The sequence below is a fragment of the Panthera uncia genome, chromosome E1 (assembly GCF_023721935.1).
Source record: "Panthera uncia isolate 11264 chromosome E1, Puncia_PCG_1.0, whole genome shotgun sequence".
Lineage (NCBI taxonomy): Eukaryota > Metazoa > Chordata > Mammalia > Carnivora > Felidae > Panthera > Panthera uncia.
In genome coordinates, this window is record NC_064814.1 from 19,471,594 (window position 1) to 19,486,644 (window position 15,051).

The following is a 15,051-nucleotide window of genomic DNA, read 5'->3' on the forward strand; positions in this document are numbered from 1 at the left end:
TGCAGGCTGTGACGACAGCATCTGCTCTCTGTATTTGGGGAGAGGTTTTGTGATGAGTTTCCTCAACATTCCGAAGACCCTGTGGTCTTGAGACAGAGACTGGCTTTCAACCCTGTGTGCCGTGAGGTCGGATTCGTTCGTGCACTCCACAAATATTGACCGAGCTGCTACCGTCTGCCAGGCGGTGAGACAAATGCTGCGGCCCCAGCACTCGACAGAACAAGTCCAGTCCCCGCCTTGGGTTTCTCAGCCTTGCGCAAGGACCAGCCGACTTTCTGTGAAGGGCTACGCAGAAAATGGTTTAGGCTCAGCAGGCCGTCGGGTCTCTGTCAAGATCGCACAGCTCTGCCTGAGCGATCAATGCACGCGAAAGCAGCCGTAGATAACGGGGAAGCAAATGAGCATGACTGGGTTCCAATAAAGCTTTATTGACAAAAATAGGTGGTGGGCCACATTTGGCCTGTAGGCGCAAATTTGCTGACCCCTGGTCAAACAGACGCAACACATAGATGCAAGCTAATGTTTTACATACTCCACGTTGGTTCAGTCAGGACTGTTTTGGTTGCGTGTGACAGAAAACACAACCCCAAGTGAAAAATGTCAGGACGGGGCTAGCTTCAGGTTCAGCTTGACCAAGGGCCCCATTTCTCTCCCTCTCTCTCCCCCTCTCTCTAGTTTTCAGCTCTTCTTCCTCTGGATTGGCTCCCCCTCAGTCCAGCTTTCACTCTGTGGTAGCAAGATGGCGGCCGCAACCCCAGGACATCCCCCTGGGTGAAGTCTAGTGGATGAGAGAGTTTGTCTCCTGACTCTTGGTGACTCTGCTTACCTGAACTTGGATCATGTATCCAGGCCCCAAATGATCACAGCATAGGGGGAATATGATGTGATGATTGCCTAGGCCTTGTCACATACTCTATCGCTGTGACCTTGGATGGGACAGTGTGTGTGCGGGGGATGTATTCCAGTAATTAGAAGACCCTTAAATGAATGCTGAAGGGTGAAACAAATATCCACAACATGCATCTTGTGCAATTCCAAATGAGTACCTCCAAAGACCACATTCGTTTATAGGAGCCCAAAAATACAATTTCAGCTTTTTCTTCTCCATCAGGAGGGAAAGGGTACAGCTTATGTGCCAAACATCCCCTCAGATTTTAATATTTGCAAATGTTTATTTCACGGCACAACCCCAGTCTTTTTATTAGATAGTTAAGCCTTTGATTCGTGGGCAGATTTGGGCAGTTTATTGGTAATTTTCCGATTATCGTACCTGCTTCCCGTCTTTTCTGTATGTGTAAGTTCTCAGACCCACATTTCTTTTTTGGTGTCAGGAATTTTTTCACCTACCCAAATCTGGATTCAGAGCATCCAAACCTAATTAAAGTGCTAGGTTTGAACCGTTGTCTTCATCCCCAGGCCACCATTTCCTCCACGGTACCGGAAAAGCGTTCCTTCCTCCTAAAACCAGAGCCCTTTCCAGAAACTAGTTCACGCTCTCCTCCCACCATATAGGGGTCGGTGGCTGCTTCGTTAGTCAGCCACCCCCTCTCCTGAGAGGCTCGGGCCCAGTCAGCACCAGGCGTCACCCCCTTGGGGTGGACACTGGTTCCTACGTGCGGGGCGTGGAGGCTACGCCGGTTGGAATAAAGAACCGTAAGAAAAAACCATATTGAAGAAAGGGGGGGAAATGAATATTTTGGAGACTGTTGAGAAAATTATGGTTACTTCTACATTTCCACTTTGTACTCCGGAATCAAAGTACACCAGCTTTGCTGCAGAGCGCCCTTCTTAAAATGGATCTCTCTTGGCAGTTGCTGTGGCAACACATAATACCTTAACCCCAATAAAAATGAAATTTCTTAGAAGGCAGAGCATTTTTTCTCAGCTGCACCAGAGCTTTTTTCTTTCTTTCTTTCTTTCTTTTTTTTTTTTTTTTGGTACCATCATTCACTACAATTTCTTTCATTCTTATTCTTTAAACCACATTGGAATTCAATATCAAACCAATGAGTTTTATAGACTCACTCCCCTAAAAAGCCCCTGCAAAAACTTTTTGCTGCACAAAGGCCCATCACTCAGACACATCCCCCACATTTCTGTTCGCCTTATAGCGGATCCCCCCAGCAGCCTCCTTCCCTGTGTCCCTCTCCTGCCCTCCTCTTACCTGCTTGTCACCGCCCTTCGGCAGCCCACCATCTTTTTGATGTTCTGCACTTCCTCCAAACCCCCTCCTGCAGTGCCCCCCCACGTTCCCCTTCTCCCAGAGTATCTACTGTGCTCCAAATGTCCCTCTTGCTCTTTCCCTCGTCTCCAACCCTTCAATCTACTCTCAGCAGTCAAACCCACTTTGCTTTATGGCATTGAGCTAAGCCAGGTGTTAGAAGGACACCGTTCTGAACACATTAACCCATAATGAGAAGAAGCATCTGACAGTTTCCCCCATGCCAATATTTATCTAATTGGTAGAAATCCAGGCTGGATGGAGGGAGAGTTTTGAGCTGAGATTCTTGCCTTAAATCATGCAGCATGAAGCAATGATTCCCCACCTGTGGGCCAGGGCTGTTGGCAAGGAAGGGTCGAGAAAATTCATACATACACCAATCATTGTCAGTAGCCTGGATAAATAATATGGCTCAAAAACAGGTACTACTACTTTCCAAATGCATGTAGATGATTTTACTTATAAAATACAAGTTCACTTAAAGTTGATTCTGAATTCGTAGGAGGTTTTTGTCATTATGTACTTTCTCACTCAGTAGATACTAAAAAATGCAAAAGGAGATTTAAATGGAGCCCTCAAGTTAATCATGAATATATGCAAATAATTTAAATAATTTGTTATCAGGATTTCTGCTATTATAAATAATTAGAAATCAAAAAGTCTAATGATAGAGGCTTGGCTAAATGAAATGTGTGTGTGTGTGTGTGTGTGTGTGTGTGTGTGTATAATTTCATAACACACATGTATATAATATAATGAAACATATATGTAGAGTCTCCAATACATGGTGTAAGGATAACTAACATTTATTGAACATTTACTAAGTGCCACTCTTGTAAAACTTCTACATGTGTTAAGTCATCTAATCCTCACAGCAGTCTTGAGAAGTTATAATTCCCATTTTCCTGAAAGAGAAGTGGAGGCACTTCTTTTTCCTTCCCAGGGCATGCAGTTAGGGACCCAGATTCAGCTCCAACATTCCCACTCCAGAGTCTGGGTTCTTAACTCCCACAGTTGACTATATTAAGTTAAAAGGCAGGTTATGGTCTGCCCCTTTGCACAAGATGGCTCTATGTGGTCAAGTTATGAGGCACCCCCTCTGCTCCAAACACTCAATGATGATTGGCAAAATATAAAAAGAGAAAAGTAAAATGTATTTGGTGTCAGAAGTAGGATGGACATCCGTGCACGTGACCTGGAAACAGAACAGAACCCCAGAGTGGCAAGTGAAGCCAAAACCATGAGTACAGGGTCCTGAGCGCATCAGCAGGCAGAGGCAGCTGGGACGAAAATCCCAGGGGTAACGGGGAACAAAAGCGCTGAGAGGGCTCCTTGCCAGGTAGATGACAAGAGACTGGGTCGCAGCTTGAAAGCAAGGGCTGGTGTGGCCTCCGTTCCCAAAAGGAAACTGAGGAAAGCTGCTGCCTGCCAGAGTGAGGGGCTCCAGCCCATCTGAAGTTGGAAGGTGGTTGCCCCAGACGCAACGTCCTGACCAGGGCCTGCCAAGGTCCCCACGCTGGGTGCCTGGGTGGATAGCACCCCTGAGATCACCACACTTCAGGACCCTCATACCCAGAGATATAGGTGGAGGAACAGCAAAGCCCCACGGGATGGGAAAGTAAGGAGAGGAAGATGAGAAAAGCCTGTTGTGAGGACAAGTGTCTGGGAACCTGGTAAGTGGACAGAAAGAAGCTGTCCGGTCAGGTGCCTGGAAGTGAGGGGACCCCCAAGTGACAGGAATACGAGGTGGATAGGGGCCAGACTGGACAGGACCCTGTTGGCCTTTTAAAGGATTCGATTTTGATTTTATTTTTTTTTTAATGTTTATTTATTTACTTAGAGAGAGAGCATGAGCAGGGGAGGGGCAAAGAGAGAGGGGGAGACAGAATCCCAAGCAGGCTCCATGCCATCAGCACAGAGCCCAACACAGGGCTCAATCTCACGAACTGTGAGATCATGACCTGAGCCCAAATCAAGAGTTGGAACTTAACCTACTGAGTCACCCAGGCGCCTCTGAGTTTCATTTTCGATGTTAAGAAAAGTTGAACCAAAACCCAAAACCAACATACCAGTATTGCAGTGGGCCAGGTACAAGATGAAGGCATCCAGACTGGACTGGTCCCAGGGGCAATGCAGAGAAGTGAGGAGACCTTTCAGAGATGCCATCAGTAGAATTGTGACTTAATTCCCTTCTCCCTCTGCTGAACGGACCCCAGAAATGCTTGGTTGGATTGTGTAAGGTGATATCAAGCACACTCATTTTCCTGAACTGCTTCAGTCTTACCTCAGAAGACAATTACAAATGGCTGTGCAGGGACACGTGACAAAGCAACACCAGTGGCCACCAGTGGCCACCAGTGGCCCTTTCCTCACCTCTTCAAAAGTGAATGCCGTATCGGGCACACTGGAGCTTGCAATCAAATACCCTGTGGCTGAGGCCCTTAAGTTGTTTGTACAAAGCCTCACACTCGTATCTTACTTGCTTTGTTACGCGACAGGAAGATGACATATTGGACATGGATTGGACATCTCGACGTGACTAGTTGATAGTGTTTTTCAATAAAAACACCACAAAATACGCTTTAGTGCTCCTTCCATATTTTTAGGAAAATTATAAGATTTCCAAGCTTCACTTTTCTCGGCATCACTTTGAATTTTTATCTCCAGAGACCCTACTGGTGCAAGTCGACTACCTATTCTGTACGCTCTGTGGACTCTTCTTTATGCAAATGAGTATTTGTCCGATTACCCAGGATATACATTTAACTGAAGTGTAACACTGAACTCTAGTCATGGGTGTTCTCAGTCTTCATGGTCCGTTTTAGAAATTAAAGGAAATACTGTCAATGCTATGCCTTCAAGGGAAAGGTGGGCAATCTGTTGCCATGGTGCAGAGCACAGCTATCTTTGGTCACATGGGTGCCATGTTATTCATACACCATTTCCACTGGGCATGCAGGGGTCTTACTACATTACAGGAATGTCACTATTTGTCATGATCCTAGGTTTCCTAAATTTTTTTCTGCCAAAAGGAAGAAAGGGAAGGAAAAGAAGGAGAGAGGGAGGCTTGTGTCTATTTGGTGTGGTGTGGTCGAGGGATGTGGAAGCTTTTAGAGGGAGGTGGGAGTGGTGAGGTGGGATGGAAATGAGCCAAAACAGCCGTAGCTCTTCCTTTCCAGAATTACTCAAGTGAGAGCCGTCCTCAAATGCTTCTGTATTTCATAAACTAACATAGCGCTCACTAGTGTAATTGGACAGTGTATGCTAATGGAAATGAATATTCAAGCCTAATAATAAACTAGATTTCTATGTAAAAACTTTCATTTCCCTTAGGAAAAGGAATGTATGTCCATCAAATCCTTGGCTTAGATCAACTCCGTTTCTTTCTGCTTCTTGATCTGTGGTAAGGCCGGATTCAGGTCACCAGGGAAACGTGGGAAGACAGGGAAAGGAAGGGAGATTAGCATAGGTAGCAGCTCACAGTTTGTGATTAGTTTGTAGATAAAGGTTATCACTCCCACGTTATTCCCCCTCAGACACATCCTGGGTCACAGACGGGGACAGTAAAATAGTAGCAGGAGTCAAAAGTGATATGAAGGCAAATAAGCTAATTCTTTCCCTCCCCTTGCTCATTTTGCCATGTGACAAACTTAGATACAGCCTTCACTCACCGGTTAGACCTTAAAATGTCTGCTTACGTGGGGGATTTATGGAACTTGTGGTTTAGGTCAATATGTCCATTGCACTTACATAGACATTTGAAATTAGTCTTATTTATAAATCTTCGATTCAAGTGGTAAGCCAATGGGCGCTTAACTCCCCCTCCCCACTCTCTCTCTCTCTCTCTCTCTCAAAATAAATAAACTTTAAAAAATGTTTTAAAAAATGTTAAGCCAAGGGGAAAGTATGGGGAAGCAATTATTGTCATCATTGTTGTTATTATAGTCATCCAAAGAAAACCGAAAAACCCACAAAGACTAGATGGAAGTCTGGAAGGGCGGTAATACATCTGCCCCCTTCTCATAGCCCCTGTTACGTTGAGGAGAGCACTGCTGTGTAGTGGATCAAACTTCTCGAACTGGTTGTGTCTGTGACGTCCTTTTGCTTTTGGGGTGGAAAAAACATTTCAGCATTTGGAGAGATTATTTGAGAAACAGCAGAGCATAGTGCCTGAGAGTACGTACTTGAGAATCAGACTCCTTGAGTTCAAATCCTGGCTTACCTCTCTGTGCTTCCTTCCCTGGGTTGTCAGAAGCACTAACCGCTTACTAAAGCACTCAGAATTGCATCTGGCACACTGAAAGTACTCAATAAATGTTTGCTAGTAGTAACATTATCAGCCTTGTAAATAGAGCAAACAACAGATTAAAGTTTTCTGTGACTTTATTCAAGTAACGATTCTGCTTGGTATGATGATTTTTAAATTCAAGATAATGGGTTTAAGAATGCAGGATAGTAGTATTTTCCTGATTCATAGTCTCATTCATAAGTGAGGTAATTTCAGATTTTCCAAGAGCTCATTTACTTAGATTCAGTGAAATAAAAACAAAGGACTAGCAGACAGGAAGTAGAAATGTCTGGTCCTCAGTTGAAGGTGGAAAATACAGCATGCTGGGTTTAAAAAGGGATGTGATAGGGGTGATCACAGGGCAGTCTCGTTCACCCACAGTTCTCTGCCGTCTACAGCCCAGCCTCCAATAGAGGGTGACCATCAGATATGAAAAGTGAAGTGGGGGCAGGGGAGTCCAGAGGAACAGTGAGGTTTAACCCAAGAGCTGATGAGCTTGGCCTTCACCTCCAGTGTACTTGAAACTGAGGAGAGATGGCCCCATGAAACTATTCTTCAAAGAACTGCATGAAAGGGAACACACCGTGTTCTCACGAACATCGGTCGTCATTAGTACCAAAACCTATCCCAGGGAAGCTCCTGCATCGAAGAAAAAGGAAATCATGTGGGCATTGAAGCAAAGAAAGAAAGTCACGTTCCACATGGAAAACAAATCAGCCTGCCTTCAGACTTCGCCATAGGTGCATGCGATGCCAGAAGACCTTAAAGAGAAACGTCTCCAGGGTTCCGAGGGAAAGGAAGTGGGGTTGGGCACTCTTATACCCAGCCCTGTTGTCTTTCAAACGTAGACACTCCAAACAAACAAGGGTACAAGAAAGCACGCAGGAATCCCTTTTAAGAGTAGCAGCTCAGAATTTCAGAGCCAGTGTTGAATGATAGAAAAATAAGGTCAATAGAGTAGCTTGTGGATCCTCAACAAATGTTGCCCCTGAGATCTGTGTTATAAAGTACGTGTTTTGCTTTGCCTGTGCCTTTCGTTTGATGTAACTATTGAACTTAAGTCCAAGAAGAGAAGGTGGGAAAGATCAAATACTGCATCCCTGGGAGAGATTATTTTTCATTATTTCTGTTTTTAGGTGTAAATCACAAGATTATAACATAGGTCAAAAAACGCTTTGCCAAAAATGGAAAAATCCCGTTCTAGAACCTTTGCTGTGCAATTTTAGTGGGCAGTGAAAAGAACTGTTAGAACACATCTCTTAATCCAGTTTGACGTAAGAAAAGGTGGAAGTCGAAGGCTGGTGATTTTAAAGTATCTTCAGTAAGTCCATAGACGTGTCTAACTGAGCCCAGGTGCATGTATTTTCATAGCATATTACCTTCTTTCCAGATGCGTCCGATGCATCATTTATGGGATACCCTGCCATTCAGCTTTAATATTCCGTTAAGTTAAACACAGCGCGTGCAATGGGTTTTTGTTTTTGTTTTTGTTTTTTAATTCCGTTGCATCTCAGATTAGGAGGAAGAGAGATAAATGTAGCTGGAGAAAGACACCAAGACGGACACACTCGCATTCGTGCTCACCCTCTTGTACCTCTTTACCCTGCGCAGGTGCATCCCTCCAAAGACTCTCCTTCCGCCTGTCTCACTGTGTTGAGATCTGGAGACCCGGCAGTGTAGATCCTCTTTCATTCCCGTCTTCATAGTCCTATGGATTATATCGAGCGCCCAGGTGCCCAGCCAGGTTGAAGAAGTGCCTTAATCCACGCAACACCGCACCACACGTTGTCCCCAGATCACAGTGTGTCGTGATCACAGTCCACATCCTGAGCAAGAGAAGATTAGCATAGCGTGTCTATCCTGAGTGGCGAGGAGAGAACAGGTGGTTTCCTTATCAAGCACTATAAATTGTGTTAATGGGGATTTTAAAGAAATAAAGTGTTTCAGGGACTTCTCTCCCGGACTCAGAAGGGCAGACCGAATGCCTTTTTTGGTTTGTAACTCTTGTTTCCTCTCATTTCATATTTACGGACCACGTGTAACAAACTTAGCTTTGTGATACATCGATATTCTCCCGGGTTTCCTGAAATTTGAAACGATCATTGCCGTGGAGACGTTGATAAGCTTTCTTTTTTTTTTTTCCCCCACTTCAGATAACTTATATACGGCAAGAATATGAAACAAAATTCAAAGGATTGATGCCAGCATCTCTAAGGCAAGAGCTTGAAGACACCATTTCCTCCCTCAAGTCACAGGTAATTACTAGAATCAAGGCCTTTCCTAAGGGTTCAGGTGATGTGTGTATCCTGAAAACAGACCTTACAGATAAGTTTAATTTGGAATTGACTGCTGAAAAGTAATATCATATCCTAGCATAACGTGCAACTCAGGATGAATCGGTTTTTGGTTTGAGGTTTGTTTTTGCTTTTTTGTTTTGTTTTTGTTTTTGGTTTTGGTTTTGTTTTTTGTTTTGTTTTGAGAATGTTTTCCTTACTGGTTTTGGAACTCACTGTCTCGATAAGATTCTCTTAAAAGCACCGTGAAATTGAAAAGTTCAGTTATGGTTACTTTTACTCATTTACAGTCACATTCTAGTACGGCCTCACCCTTTTTACTCTTTGTACCAGGCCCCAAATGCCATCCCTTGGCACATTGTTGATTTCTGACTGTGAAAGAGCAGAGAAACAGAAACCATGGTTAAATGAGAAGCATTTTTATTCTGCTGTGTTTTATGTGGTTGTTAGACAGAACAAGATGCATTTTAAATTCCAAGCAGAATAATGACAAGGTATTCAAACAATTCAGTTAAATATTTCTTGCTGAAATGTGTATTTCTTGCTGAGATGTGTAGTTCTTGGTAGAGTTTATGAAATACGAGAGATATGATTGATGTAAATTTAGATGCTCAAAATAATTCAACAACTTCCAATGTGAGTTTTTTCCACGTACTTCTGTAAACACGTTTTATGTGTCGCCAGGCCAATGAGCTTGTTATACTCTAACAGGGGAAAGAAACCACACATTCCCACTCATACACTCAGAAATTTAAAACGTCCTGTTTTAATTTACGACAATCGCATTGCCTTCACGTGTCTAAGAATCCTTGTAGGGCGGAGAATGGCGAAAAACAATAGCGAGGACCCACAGTAGTCAAAACCATCTTGAAAAAGTCAGAATGAATTTGGAGGACTCACGCTTCCCAATTTCAAAATTCACGACGAGGCTGTGATAATCAAGACAGTGTAACATTGGCAAAGGGATAGACACAGAGGTGAATGAAATGGAATTGAGAGTCCAGGGGTGAGGGGGGAAACCTTCTATTTTTGGTCAGTTAATTTTCAAGTGTTGCAGGACGGTTCCACTGAGGGACAAATAGAACAGTGCAGGGGCAGTCGGATAATTCCCATGGAAAAAAGAATGAAGTTGGAGTCCTTCCTCACGTGTTTTCCACAGGGAAACTCAGAGAAGAAAACTCTAAGAAGAAATCTTCTTAGATGAAGGAGAAAATCCTTGTGCATTGGGCAGGTGGGAGTTTTTTAGCTATGACACCAAAAACAAGCAACCAGATGAACTGGACTTTACAAAATTTAAAACTTCGTATTTCAAAAGGCAACAAGAGGCAGAAACCAAAGAGACATACCATGGAATAGGAGAAAATATTTGCAAATCGTGTCTCTGTTAAGAAATGGAAAAAAAAGGAAAACGTACTTTTTTTCCGGAAAAGCTCCAGCTCCATCAGAGAAAGAGATCTTTGCTCTCTGTGCCGAGAGTACTGCTGGTCACATAGTGAGCGCTTGATAAATGTATTTATGAAATAACGATTTTGATAATGATAGTCACATTCACTTTTTTGTAATATGTGAGACAGAGCATAGGGCAAATTTTAGCCTCCCCACATGCATTCCCCTCAGTAAAAAGCCTCTTCTCTGAAAATGAAATGTTCATTGCATCATTCCATACATGTGCTTCCGTTGGCCATTGCTTCCGCCGGCCATTGCTTCCTTCCGCCATTGCTTCCGTCGGCCATTGCTACCGTCGGCCATTGCTACCGTCAGCTAAGTGTTGCCTTGTTTGCTTCTACACAGAAAAATAAGTACCGCAGGAAAGTGTTGACATAGAAAGGTTTAAGTCATCTTTATTTGCGTGAAAAGCTCCCCTTGAAGTGTGGTTTACCCATTAACTTTGTAGGAGAGCTTCCATAGAGTCAGCTATGTAGGACCTGGCACCTTCAGAGGAGGGTTTTGTTGTGTTTTTCGTTTTTTAGTTTTGGGGTTTTTTGGGTTTTTTTTTTTAGAAAAAAGAAAGAAAGAAATCTGATATCCACCTGCAGGGCTTCTGTTATCATTCATATCATTTCACTGTAATAAAAGCCACTTCAGCCTCCTAAAACTGGATGTTGACCCAGAAAGGGAGTGCTGCCAGCTGCGTTAGGGCCTCAGAATTGGCAGCTGCATGGGGGAGTCACAGGCCATATAGTGAGCAAATTTAGTTTGAAAGCACAGGTGCCTGTGTTTTCTGAAAATTGTTGGAATTCCAGTGGCAAAGCACAGCGGGGGGGAGGGAAGCCGAATCAGTGTAATCCTTGCATCTGTCAACATTATCAATTGTCCCATGGGTCTTTTGAGCAATTGGACAGAACTAAGACCGGGCTGATACTATAAGTAAGCAAAACCGAGGGGACCCCTTGGATATGTACCCATTTCGAAAAACTGTGCTTCCCTCTCTTGCAAAGCACGTTTGCTCTTCTGCCAGCTGTATCCTCTTGCCTGTGTTTCAGAACCAACCGTTGCCATGGTTTCAGTTCAGACCAAAGAGGCAAGAGTAAACAATTCCGAAATGATCAAATACTGTTGAGTCTTGATTACATCAAGCCATAGAGGTTACCCCCAGACCGTTTCTATGTGGCCGTGTAAGGTGCTTTTGAATTTATACGTGATATAGGTATCTTTAGTGGTATATAGAAATGTATGCTTCAAAAAAAAAAACAAAACCAAATCACTTTGTAGAGATCTGATTTAAGAGCCTATGCTAAGCCACCAGTTTCCTCTAGCCCTCAGCCCCCCTGGGAGTGGGAGCAGGAGGTGGTACCGGCTGTGAGCTCTGCACGAGGCAGTTTCTATCAGTCATTTCCCGTTATCCTCATAACCTTGGCAAGGAGCTATCATTAATCCCATTTCACAGATGAGGCATCAAGAGCTTAAGTAACTTTCCTAGAGCCATAGAGGCCAAGCCAGGAGTTGAACCCAAGGTGGCCCAACTTCAGACGAAGCTTAGGCCCTTTCCACTACAAAATATTGTCTCTCCAACCTCAGGGAATCCCCACGATGGCTGGAGGTTTCCAGAAGACGGTCATTTTCTTTCTACTCACTCATCCATTCCTTAAATACTAGTGAATACCAGGTTCATGCCCAGCCCTGTGAAAAGAGACTGGGGACACAGAGATGAAGAAACATCCTCCCTAACCCAGAAGAGCTCTCAGGTTGGGGTGGGGGGAGAGATATGAAAACCCAAACCCACAAGGCTATGCTAATAATGGAGCTGTTGACGATCTTGCCTGGGATGCGGTGGGCAGCTGGGGAGGAGTCGAGGAAGTCGGTAGGGGCAGTGACATTTGAACCGAATAGCGGGGGACAAATAGGAGAGGGTGAGCCAAGCTTTCCAAAGGGAGAGGAGGCCCCACGCCAAAGGGCAAAAGGGTGGGGAAGACATAGTGGGTGGGGAGGGGTGGGGGAGGACGGGAGGAGAGGTGGAGCCTCGAAGAGAGGCCGGGGCCAGGTCCCGATGGCTCTGCGACAGGAGTTCAGATGGATTCTGTGGTCTCTGATGGATTTTCAGGAGGGATGCAGTGTGACCAGACGTTAAAAACGCAACATTGACATGCAATGAATCTTCTGCATTTGAGCCAGGCAACTGCCAGAACTGAATAAAATTTGACCACGTTAGTTGCACACTACTGCCACGGAAGCCATATTCACCTCTGCTCACACACGGTGTCTTTTTCTAGGTTAACTTTCTGCAAAAGCGAGCGTCCATCCTTCAGGAAGAACTGACGACCTACCAAGGGAGAAGGTACAGCCCATGCTCCGAATGCCTGCTGATTAGTTTGTATTATTTGCCCCTGGGAGTCAGTCCCCCTGGCTTGACGTTAAGGTCCTTATTGAAATGCTTAAACGTGGGGGTGCCTGGGTGGCTCAGGTCATGGTCTCATGGTTCGTGGGTTCAAGCCCCGCATCCGGCTCTGTGCTGACAGCTCAGAGCCTGGTGCCTGCTTCGGAATCTGTGTCTCCTTCTCTGTCTCTACCCCTCCCCTGCTTGTGCGCTCTCTCTCTCTCTCTCTCTCAAAAATGAATAAACACTTAAGTAAGTAAGTAAATAAATACAATGCTTACACATAATATCCATTTGTGGTGGGGGGGAGGGGGACTTATTTCTAGTAAATAGCCTGTCTTCGAGAAGCCGCCCACTCCTTGTAATCACGGTGCTTAGTCAGTACGATCAGAACAAACTGAGAGAATCTGCAGGTGCCTGACAAGCCTGGGCCTCACCTGCATAGTCATGACAAGACATTGTCTTGAAGCCCGGTTGCAGGGTTAAGGGGACCAGCTTTCTTTTAAGATGACGCAATTCTTAGCATGGCGGCCCACATCTTCAAAGCCCCGTGTGCCCTGGGGGTTTGGCGCTCCTGCAGATGTTCTCTAGACCAAAATAGATAAACGGCTGGGTGGTGTGGCAACACTGTGACTTCACCGTGTGCTTCTCAAGGGTGCCTTTTCAGTCCACGGTTCCCAGCAACGTCTCTGACATAGATCATGTAGCTGTCTTTCCAACAGCTTCCCTCTTCGTGCAGTGAAAGGCCGAATTACTTATTTGGCAGTGAATTAAAAGTTAAAGACTTTGTGAATCATTCACTTTTCAAAAGATTCTGTTGCCTGGTGCAGATGGGATTTGATCGTTTCTGGGCATAAGTGAGGAAATTTCGATATCAAGTATCCTTTTTCTTAATAAGCTTTTTAAAAATGTTTATTTATTTATTTTTGAGAGGAGAGAGAGAGAGAGAGAGCACGCGAGCGAGGCAGGGGCAGAGGATCCAAAGTGGGCTCCATGTTGACCGCAGAGAGCCCGACGTGGGGCTCGAACTCATGAACCGGTGGATCATGCCAGGAGCCGAAGTCAGACGCTCAACCAACTGAGCCCCCCGGGCGCCCCTCTATTCAGCTCTAACCTCTGGCCAGCTCCTCCTGAGTTAGAACATATTTTATCTGTGGCATGCCCATCAGACCTGCAGAAAGTCACAACTGAGACTTTTGACTTTCAGGTAACCGCACGGAGGCTTAAAGGTGGCAGACGCACCCGGGCTTATACTGTGGACTTCTTCCAGCAGGTTTGAAGATTTGGATGTTGTAGAATAAACTGTGAGATCAGTGAACGTTTTTTAATCCTTAAATGTAATTAAGATCATAAACACGTGCAGCACTCGGACGCTACGGGGTGGTTTTTATTTGTGTCTGCCTAAGTTATTTTTTTTTTTAACCTTTCTTTATTTCTGATTTCCATATTTGCATGCATTTGAGCGTGGACTGAGAGTTGCTTCTGCGGGGAAAAGAAATGATGGCTCATAAGATGTCTCGTTGACGCGTTTGCGTAGGATTTTACCAGTCACGTACGATCAACATCACGTTTGTAGTGTCGCGTCCCAAATTTGAACATGCTTCCCTTGTTTTCATGTTCATGTATGATTAAAACATTATATTTTGTACTTATCAGTTTTATTTCTACTTTTCATTGCACATCATTTGCTACAATAAGTGTGATACATCCATGGTATTTTTCCCCTGGACGATAACTGCCGATCTCAAATTGTACTCTGGGGGGAAATCCCTTATGTCATGTCAGAGATCAAATCCATAAGCAGTGCGTTTATTTAGAATAACAGTCACTGGATCATCTGACACCCGTGCAAGTAGGTGTCCTGTTGGTCTCCAGAGGCAGAACAGTTTAAGGGTTTTATGTAGCAGCTCTGGTCTTCTTGTTACTGACTCTTTCTGTGGTTGCTGTTTTCATTCTGATATCGGTTGGTATTCCTTAAGAAAGCCTAAAAATGCAGGGGTGTGTCACAGGGACCCGCCAAACGCTGGCGAGTGATGGCGGGTGCACTGCGATTGGTCCCGTTGTCCTCTGAGAATACGGTGTTGTTCCCATGCTTGGGTGTTTGTCTCCAACTGGTGCCAGGAAGCAGTTCTATGTTGATTGGTCAACCCCATTGGCCAAGGAAATTTTGAATTGCACTGGACAGACGGATGCTCCGGGTTCTTCCGACCGCATTGTGGCGTGTGCCACGGGCCCTTCGAGACACTCAAACTCCGGACCGCCGCCGGGGCCATAATCATCCGGTTTACCGTAAAAGGACAGGACAGAACATTTTTGTACACTTTTTCAAAATTCTTTTCTGTTTCCCATACCCATCTGTGTTGTTTGCTGCCTAGGGATTAATTACCCTTTTTTGCACTGTAATGGAGACCCAGAGATGATAAGGAAATAATAG

The 15,051-nt window shown here is 44.6% G+C and overlaps 1 protein-coding gene across 10 annotated transcripts in view; it reads left to right on the plus strand.

Annotated features, from left to right (window-relative positions):
• The window catches only part of CEP112 (centrosomal protein 112), a 413,298-nt gene extending 399,310 nt beyond the window's left edge, over positions 1–13,988 (plus strand). For all 10 annotated transcript variants that reach the window (XM_049637678.1, XM_049637676.1, XM_049637673.1 and 7 more), the window contains 3 exons: positions 8,663–8,764; positions 12,514–12,578; positions 13,825–13,988. In XM_049637678.1, the coding sequence (XP_049493635.1) occupies positions 8,663–8,764; positions 12,514–12,578; positions 13,825–13,828 (171 nt within the window). In that variant the 3' untranslated portion in view covers positions 13,829–13,988. The remainder of the gene's footprint in view (positions 1–8,662; positions 8,765–12,513; positions 12,579–13,824) is intronic.
• The last annotated feature ends 1,063 nt before the right edge of the window (positions 13,989–15,051 follow it).